Genomic DNA, 15,029 nt, shown 5'->3' with positions numbered 1-15,029 from the left:
CTCAAACCCACGAACCATGAGATCATGACCTGAGCCGAAGTTGGACGCTTCCGACTGAGCCACCCAGGTGCTCTCCCCCCGTTTTTTAAAAAATTTTTTAATGTTTATTTATTTTTGAGAGAGAGACAGAGTGTGAGTGGGGGAGGAACAGAGAGAGGGAGACACAGAATCCGAAGCAGTGGATTCCACTTTTTAAAAGTAAACATGCATTAAAAATTTTATTTAAATCACTATTAAAGAGGCAACCAGTAAAGTGTCACAACCAGTTTAAAGAACAATGCAAGCAAAGTCACACTTTTATTTTTATTTTATTTTTTAAGTAATCTCTCCACCCAACATGGGGCTTGAACTCACAAACACAAGATCAAGAGGCATACACTCCACCAACTGAGCCAGCTAGGCGCCCCCAAAGTCACATTTTTAAATCAGAAGTATTGAAATGAATGTACAAATCAAAACAAAACTGAACTCTTCTATACTGGAGAAGGGAAGTCAATAAAACCTCCACTGAAAAGAGTTTATTTGCATATCTATAAAAATTATCTTTAATCTTTTTTGTTGTTGAGGTATAAAGCACATACATTATTATTTGTTTCAGGTGTACAACACAATTGAGTATTTGTATATATTGTGAAATGATCACCACAATAAATATATACAATTCCATTTACATAACCTATAAAAACAGACAAAACTAAGGTGATAGAAGTCAGAAAGGGCTGGCGGGAGGAAGGGGAATACCTGGAATATTCTGAAGTGACAGAAATGTCTATACCTTCTTTTGGGCGCTGGAACCTTGGTTTGTACAATTTTTTAAAATTCAGTAAACTGAACACTTAAGATGTTATACTTCAATTAAAAAGAAGGGACAGAGTTCCTGGGTGGCTCAGTTGGTTAAGCATCTGACTTCGGCTCAGGTCATGATCTCGTGGTTCGTGAGTTCAAGCCCCATGTCGGGGTCTCTGCTGTCAGCATGGAGCCCACCTCGGATCGTCTGTCTCCCTCTCCCTCTCTCTCTCTCTCTCAAAATAAACTTAAAAAAAAAAGGGGGGGGGGAGGGCCCAATATAGTAATTGAATCAGGCAAGAATCATCAGTGGACACTAAAACAATTAGGTCAAAGTTGTTGGGGAACAGGTATCTGCTTGATGCCAAAGTATCAAGCCTCAAGGGAGAAACCTACCTGCTCCAAGGCAGTAACCACCTCACCTTAAGGGACCAAGCACAGCAGCATTCCCAGCAGGACAACTGTTACGTGCCTTCTGATGCAATGCAATAGGAATTAGCACCATCTGTGAAATATCCTTGCAAAATATAGGACTTGAATCTAATCAAGCCTCTAGACCAAACTTCTAGGATACAGAAAATATAAGGAATAGAAGAACAGTTACATGATGCCCTAAAGAAACAATCAGACAAATGCAGAAAAAGGTAAGTGGCTTAGATTCAAAGTCAGTATCACTGGAGGCGGGGGTGGGGGGGTGTATTCTAGATTAAAATAAACTAAGCACACATAAAAACCAAATGCAGGAGGCGCCTGGGTGGCTCAATCAGTTAAGCATCCCATGATTCTTGAATTTGGCTCAGGTCATGATCTCAGGGATCAAGTCCTGGTATCAGGCTGTGCACTGAGGATGGAGCCTGCTTCAGATTCTCTCTCTCCCTCTCTCTGTGCCCTGCTTCCCCCTCCCCACCCCCCACAGCTCATGTAGTCTCTCTCAAAAATAAAAACTAAAATAAAATAAAAACGAAATGCGGCGCCTGGATGGGTCAGTCGATAAAGCAGGAGACTCTTGGAATCATGAGTTCAAGCCGCACATTGGGCATAAAGCTTGTTTAATTTTTAAAAAGGCGGAGAGAGGGGTGCCTGGGTGGCTCAGTCATTTAGGTGTCTGACTTCAGCTCAGGTCATGATCTCACAGTTTGTGAGTTCAAGCCCTGCATCAGGCTCTCTGTCAGTGTGGAGCCTGCTTTGGATCCTCTGTCCCCCTTTCTCTCTGACCCGCCCCACTTGCGCTCTCTATCTCTCTCTCAAAAAGTAAACTTCAAAAAAAAAAAAAATAAAATTGGGGGCAGATTATTTAACAAAAATGCAATATACAAACCAATTAAATCCTGGCTTTTAAAAAAGGCCACGAAAGGGGTGCCTGGCTGGCTCAGTCAATGGAGTGTACAACTCTCAGGGTTATAGGTTTCAGCCCCACATTGGGTAAAATAAAATCTTAAAAAAAAAAAAAAAGTCATAAAAGCTTCTGGGGGACAAATGAGAAAATTCAAATCAGGAAACCAGATATTAGATATTATAGAATTATTATTAATTTTTAAGGTGTGAAACTTTATCATAATTATATAGGAGAACATTCCCAGTTTTAGAGATGCATGCTACAGGCTTAAGTATTTAAAGGTAGGGTGTCATGAACTCTGCAACTTACTTTCATGGTTGAGAAAAAAAATTTATTTACACAGACATATGCACAACTTAAGAAATGGCAGAATGTTAACAATTCTTGATACAGAGTATATGGGTGTTCATTGTACTCGTCATTCAAATTTTCTATACATTTAAATGTTTCATAAAAAAAAAACTGGAACATAATAAAGTTAAAGGAGTATAAATGCAATGTGGTACCCAAAATAGTTCCTGAAACAGAAAAATGACATTAGCTGAAAAGCTGCTAAAACAAAAGTCTATAATACAGTTAACATTATTGTACTAATGCAAATTTCCCAGTAAAGGTACCATGGTTATATAAGATGCTAACATTAGGGGAAACTGGATAAAGGGAACTCACTGTACTATCTTCGGGAATTTTCTGTAAATCTAAAATTATTCCAAAATAACAAGTCCTTAAAAAGTGGCAACCAGTATGTAAAAGCTAGAAGTTTTTATTATATTTTAATATGTATATAATCAAACAACTTTGAGATCCAGTATCTGTAACAATGATCTTCCACAAACCTCCAGTTTGGAACAAAGAACCTCCAAACATGAAACACGTTGCCAGGGACCGTGTACTAGACAGAAGGGAAACACGTTCGCACCCACTGCCTGGACACCAGGATCAGACAGGGACCCGGTCCTCCAAGGAGGGCGAAGCTGCCATCTGGGCCGCAGCCACCTTGTTTTCCTAGCCCCAGGGAGCTTTCCTTAGTTCAGCAAAGACGTGGATTGAGCTGCCTGCCTGAGCAGCACTGACTGGAGATCTATAAAGAGGAGGGACATGACAGCATCAGTATGTGTCCCTCTTCCTGGTCTGCAGAGCCCCCAGGTGACTGACGCCTTCCAGCCACACCCACCTCTGCAGGAAGAGTCTGACCTAGCTGCAGCCCCAGCAGACAGACATATGTGTAATTCTTGGGGCGTCTTAAAAGCTGTTCATTAGGGGCGCCTGGGTGGCTCAGTCAGTTAAGCATCCAACTTCTGCTCAGGTTATGACCTCCCAATTCGTGAGTTTAAGCCCCGTGTCAGGCTCTGTGCTGACAGCTCAGAGCTTGCAGCCTACTTCCTATTCTGTCTCCCTCTCTCTGCCCTTCCCCCACCTTAAAAAATAAATAAACATTAAAAAAAAAAAAGCTGTTCATTCATATTATCTCATTTAATCCTGGCACCTGGTGCTAGCCCTCATCTTACAAAGGGCTAGAGGACACCTAGTCCCATCCCCACCTGTGCTGTTATAAACACTTCACCCAAAGGTCCCTCTCGATCAGCAGGAGACCTGGGTGCCTCTCCCTTTCAGGTACCCTAATACCTGACTTCCGCCAAGGCTGCCCCACATTGACCACAGCCACTCTTTCCTCAAAATCTCTGCAGCCCTTACACTGTGACTAGAAGGATGTGGTTGAAATCCAAGCAAAAGTCTACGACCTTTTGGATCGTGTGGTGAGTGAAAACACAGAGTGTGGAGCTTCACGGCTGATGTGCAGTCGCCACTCCATCACGTACCACTATGTGACCTCATCCAGGCTAATCACCCTCTGAGCCTTGGGTGACTCATGTAGAAAACAGATAATCTCACTATTAGCCCACAAGGTTACTTGAAGACTAAATGAAATTACCTCAACGCCTGGGACACAACAGGAATTCAATACATGGTAACTATTACGGTTATACCTTGCAATGGCATGCTTCCTGTTTTCCTTTTTGTTTCTTTAAAAACTTTTTCTCCAGGGCACCTGGGTGGCTCAGTCGGTTAAAGCAGCTGACTTCAGCTCAGGTCATAATTTCACGGTTCATGAGTTCAAGCCCCCGCATCCGGTTCTCTGCTGTCAGCGTGCAGCCTGCTTTGGATTCTCTGTCCCCCACCCCCCACCTCTCTCTGCCCCTCCCCTGCTCGCTCTCAAATAAATAAGCATTAAAAAATACATACATTAAAAAAATGTTTTCTCTAACTATTAGTCCTGGAATTTGGGGATGAGCCGGCCTTCAGAAGCCAAAGAGGGCCATCTTAGGGGTAAGGAAATTCTCGAAATTTCCCTAAATGTGGTCTGTCAGATGAGGAACTTCAGAATTAGACAGATTGTCTGGGTTCCCAGAAGGGTGGGAATCACTGACCTATGTCTATTCCATGTCTTGCCACCATTTTATAAAGATCTACCCTTTATACCACAACCACACCAATGTATATCTTGCAGAGCCACGTTTGACTAAAACACAGAGGACTGAAACTTATTTTTTTTTAAGTATACTCTACCCCCAACGTGGGGCTCAAACTCACAACCCTGAGTTCAAGAGTCCCATGCTCTATCAACTGAAACAGCCAGGTGACCCAAGGATTAAAACTTTAAAATGGCAGGGGCACTGGGTGACTCAGTCGGTTGAGGGTCCACCTTCGGCTCAGGTCACGATCTCATGGTTCGTGAGTTGGAGCCCTGCACTGGGATCTGTGCTGACAGCTGAGAGCCTGGAGCCTGCTTTAGATTCTGTGTCTCCCTCTCTCTCTGCCCTTCCCCTGCTTCTCCTCTCTTTCTCTCTCTCTTAAAAACAAATGTGAAAAAAAATTTTTTAAATGGCAGTACGTTTCAAGAAAAATGTTTCTTGCAGGGCGCCTGGGTGGCTCAGTTGGTTAAGCATCTGACTCTTGATCTTGGCTCAGGTCATGATATCAGTCTGTGAGTTCGAGCCCGGTGTCGGGCTCTGCACTGGCAGCAGGGAGCCTTCTTGGGATTCTGTCTCTCCTCCTCTCTGCCCCTCCCCTGCTCATGCGGTCTCTCTCTCAAAATAAATAAATAAACTTAAAAAAAAAAGGGGGGGGGAAAGAAAAATGTCTCTTGTATAAAGAACAAAGAGGGACAAAGGCTTGTTTTCCTAAGACCTGGGGCTTCAGCACCAAATCTCAGGAGAGAACTCAAACATAACAGTGAACTAAGAGGAACTCTGGGCAGCGCCTTTACTTAGGCTTGGTAAGCCTGAATGACTAGAAATGAAGTCAGCAAAATGCCTCCTTGGCTGCCTTCCACCTAAGCCAGAGTGCATCTCAGCTCTTACCACCACCTTTGGGCCTTAGTGGGGTTGGGGGCAACTTGAGGGCCTCTGGCCTCATGTCTCCCAGCCATACAGGAGGGAAGGCAGCATCAGAGAAGAGCTGGCCAGACCTGCACTGAGAAGGAAGACAGAGAAAAAGCCGTTCTTCCCGTGCAGCCTCTGGGCTGGGTATCAATCAGTCAGTGCCTTAAATATGACCGGTCAGGTTCCTGTCCTTCTGCCAGGCAGCAGAGAGGCTGTGCGTCTCCTTGAGCCAAGCAGAAACAAAGCGCACACCTCTGAACGATGTCAGGGATACTCAGGCGCACAATTACACGACACTCAACCTCATTAGAAGATACTCCCTTTGCCAGCTTCTTGAAATCCTTCTGAATAGTCATAGTCAAGGACAGTTTCTAGTAGTGCTGGTGTCCCATTAACACCTCTCTGACCCTTAGTAATCTCCTTTCTTAATGTTTATTTATTTTTGACAGAGAGAGAGAGAGAGAGAGAGAGAGAGAGAGAGAGAGAGAGAGAGATGGAGCATGAGCAGGGGAGGGGCAGAGAGAGACAGAGACACAGAACCAGAAACAGGCTCCAGGCTCTGAGCTGTCAGCACAGAGCCCGACGCGGGGCTCGAACTCACAGACCACGAGACCATGACCTGAGCCAGAGTCGGACGCTCAACCGACTGAGCCACCCAGGCGCCCCAAGTAATCTCCTTTCTTAACCACAGAGCAAGTCTTAAGCGTAGAGACTGAGACAGGCATTAGTTTCTAGCAGGAATTTAGTGACACTCTTTTGCCTCTTGACACGTCCAATAGCCTAGAACTATTCTGACCATTACAGTAGCCACTAGCCGCATGTGACTACTATGTAATTATACATGACTACAGTCATTTAAATTAATTAAAATCAAACAAAATTAAAAATTCAGTTCCTCAGTCTTACCAGCCACACTTCAATAGCCACATGTGGCCACACGGCTGTAGAACATTTCCTCTGTCGCAGAAAGTTCCCACCGGACAGCATGACCCCAGAATGCCACTCACAGCTCACCTGCCTACTCACCTGGCGGTGGTGCTAGAAGGCCTGGCTTTTCCCCAAGTAGTGGGCGCTTCGCACGCTTGGGATGGGGGCATGGCAAAGGAACAGGTCTCCTGGAGGGGGCTGCTGGAAGCAGGGGAGGGACAAACAGACCTTTGGGGTTGACCAATCCTGCAGAGCACAGACACCAAAATATAAACAGGAAGATACAGGGTGAACCTGGTTCCAGCTGCTCTTCCCACAGGGACTTTTCCTTAATCATTAGAAAGGGCCGGAGGACGGAGCACCTGCCACACACACAAACCTCAGCTCCTCCGAGCTCTACCAAGTCCTCTCTGGGACCAGACTGTGCCTCAGTGGTTGTGCAGGGGTCAGCAAACTAGTGTCTGGGGGCCAAATCCAGCCTGCTGTATGTTTTGGTACAAACTGTGAGCTGAGATAGTTTTCTCATTTTTAAATGGTTATATAAGTATGTACATAATATCCTTGATTTTTGCTTCTTGGCCTGCACTAAATATAACCTATAACACTAAAAATAACCTATTTCTATCTGGCCCTTTAAGATGTTTGCAAACCGGGGGCGCCTGGGTGGCTCAGTCGGTTAAGCGACCGACTTCAGCTCAGGTCGTGATCTCACAGTCCATGAGTTCAAGTCCCACATCGGGCTCTGTGCTGACAGCTCAGAGCCTGGAGCCTGCTTCGGATTCTGTGTCTCTCTCTCTCTCTGCCCCTCCCCTGCTCATGCTCTGTCTCTCTCTGTCTCAAAAATAAATAAAAACATTAAAAAAAAATAAAGAAAGAAGTTTGCAAACCCGTAGTCTAGTCCACGCGTGTCTTGACATCCTGGTCCTCTACCCTCACCTTTTCACAAGTGGGTTTAGTTTCAAATGTTCTGTTTTGACACTTGGAATATATTTTCTCAAACATCCGAAGCAGTGAGGTTCACAGGTCATAAAGGCAGATCTAGAACGTACCTGAAGCACTCTGTTCCTGAGGATCGAACATCCATCCGCCCAGAACACTGGCCCGGACACAGTCACAGGGATCTAACATACGGTCTAGCACCCTGTCTCTTCTCTCTTGGGCAGTTGGTCTGCCTTGCCCAGTCCTCACCCTGTCAAACAGGGCTTTTTTTCCCACAGTTCACACCAAACCATTTCTGAGGGTCTGAAAGAATTTTGTTTTGAAACTTTTGGCAAGGATGAGAAGCAATTCAGAGCAAAAGATCTCCTCCTAAGCCCTTCCTTCTCTTCTTAATTCACTCACTTCTCACAGGAGCCAGGTGGTAAGAATGCCCAGAGGTGGACCAGGGGCTGGCCGAGGCACAGGGAGGCATGGTGAGAGTAGCAGAAGGAAAGAAGGAACAAACATAGGACAGCAAGAAAGCCCAGGCTGTGTCAGGAATGAAGAACACCTGAAACTATACTCTCAATCATCCTGAAGGTTGCCAGGTCAGAAAGGGAGGGGTGCCCAGAAATATTCGTCCCTAGGGGCTGTGGATCTTCAACAGAGACTGACTTTGCCAATAACAGATGTACATGAGTATCGCTACCAAAGCAAGAGGGCACATTCCCTCTATTCTGAGCCACCTCTATTCAAGGTGGAATAATACTATGCTTGTAAGAAAAATCTGGGGCCAAAATAATCCCTGCTCACATAAAAGACCAAAGCAATATTTGACTCATGCCCAAATGCATCCCAGGTCCAAGTTTTATTCGAGGCCCAAGAGAAAAGCCACCGTTCCACAGACTTCTCTGCCAACTTTGTCTTTAACATGGCAGACTTTCATCCATTCCTTCCCTGCTGCCACTGCTAACACATAAGGAGAACACGAGAGGAGACAAAAGCATCCAAACATGAGGAACAGAGAAGGAAGTGACTAATTAGAGGTAGCTGCATCCCAGGTGCCTGCAGAGGAGTTAAAACTCTTTATCTTCAAGAAACAGGAAAGGCTCAGACACTCGGGGCCCCAGGAACCAGGGCCAGACACTGGGCTTGACTGGAAGTCTGTACCCCAAGTGGCTAGTCCCACACCCCGTGTCCTCCCAGAGGAAGAGATGCACGTCTGATGAACGTGCTTGAGCAGCAGGATCCAGTTGGGCCAGAAGTTAGTCAACTGTGGGGCTTTTCGGTTATGGAAGCCAGTCAGGTCTCCTTGTTTGAAGCTAACTGAGTTAGGTCCCTGTCACTTACGATGGAAAAAGTCCACAGTAATACAACCTCATTTTAGGCAGATGTCAGATACTATTTAGCACCAAGGGCTCAGAAAAGCCTCGAAAACACTATGGAATTCAGAGTGCTTCTTAAGAGAACTGCGTGTAAGCCATTCTAAATGTGGCCACCAACCCTGACAAGAGAGCTCCCTGTGTTAAAACTTGAACTTCGGCAACTCATTCAAGAGGAATTGCATCCACTGAAGCCCCAGGTGTCTCCCCCAGGCCTCTGAAATCTTAACACTCAGACTATGACAACAAACATGGCAACGGCTCTAAGCTGTCCTGCTCTCTCAGGGCGATGCCTGGAAAGGCAGCAGAGCTACTGCTATCTCTTATTCCTAGAGGGACGCACTGACCTGGTAGTGAAAGGAGGGCCCCTCCTGGTCTGTCCCCTAACAACGGGGGCCTGGCAGGAAAGGGGGGATGAGGGCCTGAGAAGGATCCCTTTCCAGGGGTTGGAAGAAGTGGAGGTGGCTTGCCCACCACTGGGGTATTCCTGCCTTGAAATGAGGGATGATCACTGCCAGCCAAAGACTTGGGCGTCTCAAAGCCTGGAAAAACGAAGAAAACAAGTGGTCACCAGAAGTCTGCTACAGAGGCCAGCAAGCTACACAAAGAACACTCCGGGAATTTAAGGAAGACCTTCGCTTGCCCTGATTGAGAGGTTTCTACGATCAAAGAGAAGCAGGATGTTAACTAGACTCACTGTGGTCATTAGACAATATATACAAATATCAAATCACTATGTGTACACCTGAAAGTAACAGAACATTAATATGCTTCTGTCAATCAATTAATCAATTACATAGGCACCCAGGGGAAAAAAAAAACCTATTGTGTTATAAGTTTATGAGCCCCCCCACCCCTGAGAAAGTACAATAAAAAATGTACAAAAGTAAAATACATTGTGAATTTTATAAGATGAAGGATTTCTTTAAAGTTTTAACATGGTCCTAGAACCTCAGCTGTGTTTTCCCACAGGGGACACGTGGTTATTATCTTCTTCTCATACTTAACTCAAAACAAGTAAACTGGGGGCACCTGGTTGGCTCAATTGGTTGGGTGTCCGACTTTGGCTTAGGTCATGATTTCACAGTTTGTCAGTTTGAGCTCCACGTCGGGCTCTGTGCCGACAGTTCAGAGTCTGGAGCCTGCTTATGTGTCTCTCTCTCTCCCTGCCCCTCCCTCACTCATACTCTGTCTCTCTCTCAAAAATAAATAAACATTAAAAAAATTTAAAAAACAACAACTAAAAAGTCTCCATTTTAAGGAGTTTGGCTCATAACTGAAATGCACTTTACAATCTTCAAGATTAGGAACTGCTTCTTCGTGTTTACCATACACTTAATAATAACCTACAAATGTCTCAGTTAACAAGCTGAAACTTCGAATCACAAAAGTAAACCAACAGAGAAGAGAAATTATTTCCCACATGTCCACCTATATAGAGAAGTCATCCTATTTATATATTAGAAATCTGATGCAAAAGGAAATTTAGCTTGAGAAAAAGCATGTTAGCCTGTAAAAGTTAAACATTAACATAGTGTAATTCCTATGCGGAACAAGTTCATATCAGACACCTTTATATTACAGAGGTATATTCTCTCAATTAAATTAAAAAGTTCCTAGTTTTTTTCACATAGCAATTTGCAGAAAAGGATTTTCTGGGGTTTAAAATGGGGAAGGGGGAGAGACAGTGCCAAATACCTTTCAGTTGCCCTTTCCTGGTCTTCAGGTAGTCAATGAGCAGGTTTAACTCATTCCCATGCAAATGCTTTCCCTCAGTCAACAGGAAGACAAGGTGCTGAATGCCCAAAGGGACAGAGTAGCTGGGAAGGTGCTCCCGAGCCAAGAAGTCGTCCAGGAGATCTCCAGCCCGCAGAGCAATTCCAGCATGTTCCTGCTGCTCCCGTTTAGAGAAATATCTCCTGTATTCTTTAGCTACCAGCACCAGGGCATCTTCCAGAGGCATATGACGATGTACTGAGGACAAGAAAGAGCCGGCTTTACATCAAATGGCTGCCCTGATTTCGTTTAAAATCAGAAAATAACGTTAATCCAACTACATGTCGTCTAAACTGTGTCAGCTTTCAGTACGATGTGGTTGCCTATCGATCCGACGGTCTGGGACCCTCGGCAGCAGGTGCCCGGTCAGATTTCAAAATCAAACATTACATTCTATTTCAAAATTATAACATGTGTCGCTTGGTTTACCATTTCCACACAAACCCTCTTTTCACAACTGGATAGCTTCATGCTACGCTGATGAGAGAGAGACAGACAGAAGGAAAGAGAGAGCAAACAGGTGCCATGTGTATCAATGGGAATTCATAACGCTAAGCAAATCTAGCCTAAAAAAAAGACAGGATGTAACTTCAACCACTGCTGGCTACTAGGAAGGTTTAAGGGCAAAAAAATCCTAGAAGTGAAGGTGTCTGATTTGGTTTCAGTGATCAGGGTGGATGACTTGAGAGGAGTGTGATCCACAGAAGAAACAAGTAGAAGCAGAGAACAGAGCCTTTAGAGAGGAGAGCAAGTGTGAAATGGGGCTGCTGGTTTTCACTGCAAACCTTTTAGTGTTTATCTTTTAACTCTGTGTATCTAACACTTTGATAAAAGGCAGACAGACAGACACAGACATACAGACACAGACAGACCTGCGGTGCAGGGCTTCTAGGCTCTGCCACTGTAGCCTGGGGAGAAACCCACCATCGTCTATGTGGTTCTGCAGTCTGGCTCAGGCCCATGGGATCTTAAATCATGTTAAAAGCCTTTCCAGGTCAGGTCACATATATATCACATATAAAATAAGTTCTAGATACCAGGAATGGCTTTTAATGGCTACAGTCAATGCACAGGTGTTTTCTGATCTCTCCTAGGTTTACCTATGGAGAATATGACTTCTTCAAAGTTTAATTTTAGATGGAAGGCCCCACCCTGTCTTGCCACGTATCACCAACTTCTGAAAAATTTAGGGCCCAAGGGGCACTACAGAGCTACAATGGAGATTATGGTATTTGGCTAAATCCTAAGCAGTGTTTATGAAGGTTACATTTAGGACGAGATATGAATACATATTTGCCTTCACGTGCTAAAGTTTCATTGTCTGTCTTAAATGTTTGTCTCGGCACAGGAGCAGCTCCACGGGCTTCTGAATAACGGCTACACGTGAGGTATAAAACAAACTGTCAGCTCTAAAGCAATGTGAAAGAGAGGCCAGCAAAGACTAATTTTGCTAAAACAGATGTAGCTTATAAGAGAAAACAGAGTGTTCTTTTTACATATCATCTGAGTTCAATAATTAAATCCATGGATAGGAAATGAAATATGAACCTAGTAATACTATTGTAGACATGAAAAAGAAACCCTTCTCTGAATGTGTAACATGGTAAAAATAGATCACATGCTTTTTAAGTAGTGCTGGCTTTGTAAAAGTGTTTTCGTATCCGACCAATGATTCAACCTACTTACTTTAGTGAGGATTTCCTAAACCATCTTGCATGAACATAACACATGTGATTAGTCCTCTACACAACCTATTCAGATCAAGCCGTTCCCCACTCCCACCCCTCGGAGATGGGGATTCGTAATTTTCCGAACCTAAGTGTGGTTTAGTCTTATTATTTGTTTAACATAAATTAGACATTTTCTATGTTTAAAAAAAACCATAGTGGGAACAGTATTCTGCAAGAGCTGGCTAGGTGGGTGTGGGTTGGAACACAGCGTAAAAGTAAATGGAATGGTCAGAAAAAAAGACGTCCTAGCAGCCTCAAAACTATGGGAAGCCGAGTGTTCCTCACTGTTGTTTTTTCAGACTCAACATTACAGCTGGATTTTAGGACACCAATCTGACACCGACTTCTCTGAAGGCTCCAAAGTCACAGGCAGGATATAAATCCAGCTCCCATACTCCACTAGGTCTCTGCCGAGGAGAAAGGTCTCCTGACTTAGCAGTGAAAACCCTACGCTGCTATGGAGACACAGCTGGGATGGGAGAAGCCTGCCCGGCTGCTGCTCACCTGGCCACAGGAAGGAAGCAGGGTTGACAGTGCCTAGCACACATGAGGAACTCAGTAAGTGAGTGTGGACTGCACAGAATGGTGCCAAGAGCTTCTAGAAAGACGAGGACTAGAGCACCTAGGCTCGTCTGGATCTGACTCCAGAGAAGCTGCCAAGGGGCCCTTCACAAGGCAGATGCCTCTCTGGGAGCAGCAGCTCTGACCAGGAGGGAAAGGTGAGGGTGGTCTAGGATGCGTGCATCTGCCTAAGTCTAAGTGTTTTAGGGAGGAAAAGAGAGTTCATTTTTGTGCACTCTCATGAGCCTAAGAATAAAGAAATGTTTGAGGTATCACAGGAAAGGCAGAATCAGCAGAAAAGTAGTCTAAGAGAATGCACAGGACGATAAACATAACATCTTTTAGACTTACCATTGAGCATAGAAAAGACGGTGGTGAGATTTGGTCAAAAAGTTTTACGGAAGAGAACTGACTTGTGGGGGTGCCTGGGTGGCTCAGTAGGTTAAACGTCTGATTCTTAATTTCAGCTTAGGTCATGATCTCACGGTTCATGGGCTCGAGCCCCATTGCTTTGGGATTCCCCCTCTCCCTCTGTCCCTCACCTGCTCGCGCGCTCTCTCTCTCAAAATAAATAAACATTAAAAAAAGAGAGAGAGAGGGGCGCCTGGGTGGCGCAGTCGGTTAAGCGTCCGACTTCAGCCAGGTCACGATCTCGCGGTCCGGGAGTTCGAGCCCCGCGTCGGGCTCTGGGCTGATGGCTCGGAGCCTGGAGCCTGTTTCCGATTCTGTGTCTCCCTCTCTCTCTGCCCCTCCCCTATTCATGCTCTGTCTCTCTCTGTCCCAAAAAAATAAATAAACGTTGAAAAAAATAAAAATTAAAAAAAAATAAAAAAAAAAATAAAAAAAGAGAGAGAGAATTGACTTTTTACACAATATTTTGCACAATATATCCTGACAAGTAAGGAGCAATGAAGATGATTTAAGTTTCAATCACCTCTGATACACAGGAGAGTATTTTGTGATACCTATTCAAGTCACTTTTTCCTCAACTAGATCCAGTTTAGTTACTGACAAATGTGAACCTTCAAAGTGTACCAGCATACAAAGAAAAACTATTATATTTTTAAAGCAGGATCTATTTTAAGTGATAGTTCTCGATTAAGCTTAACTTACTTTTGATAGACTCATCAAGTATAATTACGGTGCAAGAGGAAAGTTCTACATTAGACTGTTCGACAAGAATGCAAAACGGGGACCCATCATCTTTAACTTCCTGGAGTGCTCGCGTAAGACTCGATTCCGAGGAGAGGTGAATCATTTCCACCATAAGGCCATGATCCTGCAACTGATGACCTATGCCTGTTGCGTAGTCCCTTAAAAACAAACAAAACGTCACACACACAAGAAACAGGTAGGTTATTTTCAAACAAAAGGGAAAAAAAAATACGTCACCAAGCAGGTGTTCCATAGATATTTTGATGACAAATTTAAGTAAGTGAAGTGTAAGATACTATATTTTTACTGAACTTGGATAAGTGAAGTGAAAGATGCTGTAGTTTTTCAAAAATCATGCATGCTGTACAACTTGTTTTCATTCTTAGACACACTGAAAACAACCAAAAGTACATTATCTGTCTGATGGGATCAGTTAAGAGAACTGGAGGCAACTCTACCCAAAGGAAACTCTCCTTTCCGAAAATGTGGTGTCCTCAGATGGTTGACTATGTACAGAATTTTATAAAGAAAGCTAAGTATGTCAAAGTCGTGTTTTTGTATGACATGATACACTGCATACACACCACAAATGTGGTCAGCATTTTTCAAAATGGAATCGTTCCAGAGTTATTTGATGAAGTCATTTCAATTTAAAGTACATGAAAGAAAATTTAGGATTTATTGTAAAGAAGAGATAAGACTATTATCTTCAGAAAAATAACAGAATGCTCATTTACAATTAGTTCCTGGGACAGACCAGTATTTCTTAAGATCACTGCCACTGAGACAACTCCTTGCTGAAGAGTAAACAGATGAGGGGTGCCTGGCTGGCTCAGATGGTGGAACACGTGACACTTGATCATGAGGTTTGAGCCCCACACTGGGGGTAGAGTTTACTTAAATAAATAAGCAAATAAACAAACAAACAAATAAATGCATGTAAACAAACAAACAAATGCATGGCAAAGAAAAAAAAAGAGAGAGAATAAATGGATAATGCTGGAGTTAACCATCTCAGTTAATATCAACCATCCCATAACCAACCTGGGATCAAACCCCAGAGTCATCTCATCTC

General features: G+C 43.9%; 1 protein-coding gene across 1 annotated transcript in view; it reads right to left on the bottom strand.

The window, feature by feature from the left end:
* Positions 1 to 2,451: 2,451 nt before the first annotated feature.
* The window catches only part of LOC115502903 (nuclear receptor coactivator 5-like), a 37,740-nt gene continuing 25,162 nt past the window's right edge, over positions 2,452 to 15,029 (bottom strand). Inside the window, exons 5-9 of the mRNA XM_032591272.1 lie at positions 13,913 to 14,112; positions 10,431 to 10,706; positions 9,080 to 9,274; positions 6,532 to 6,678; positions 2,452 to 3,203 (exon numbers count right to left, since the gene is read on the bottom strand). Of these exons, the coding sequence (XP_032447163.1) occupies positions 3,148 to 3,203; positions 6,532 to 6,678; positions 9,080 to 9,274; positions 10,431 to 10,706; positions 13,913 to 14,112 (874 nt within the window). The 3' untranslated portion in view covers positions 2,452 to 3,147. The remainder of the gene's footprint in view (positions 3,204 to 6,531; positions 6,679 to 9,079; positions 9,275 to 10,430; positions 10,707 to 13,912; positions 14,113 to 15,029) is intronic.

This window comes from Lynx canadensis, chromosome E2 (assembly GCF_007474595.2).
Source record: "Lynx canadensis isolate LIC74 chromosome E2, mLynCan4.pri.v2, whole genome shotgun sequence".
NCBI classification, from domain to species: Eukaryota; Metazoa; Chordata; class Mammalia; order Carnivora; family Felidae; genus Lynx; species Lynx canadensis.
This window is presented reverse-complemented; position numbering and strand designations above follow the sequence as displayed.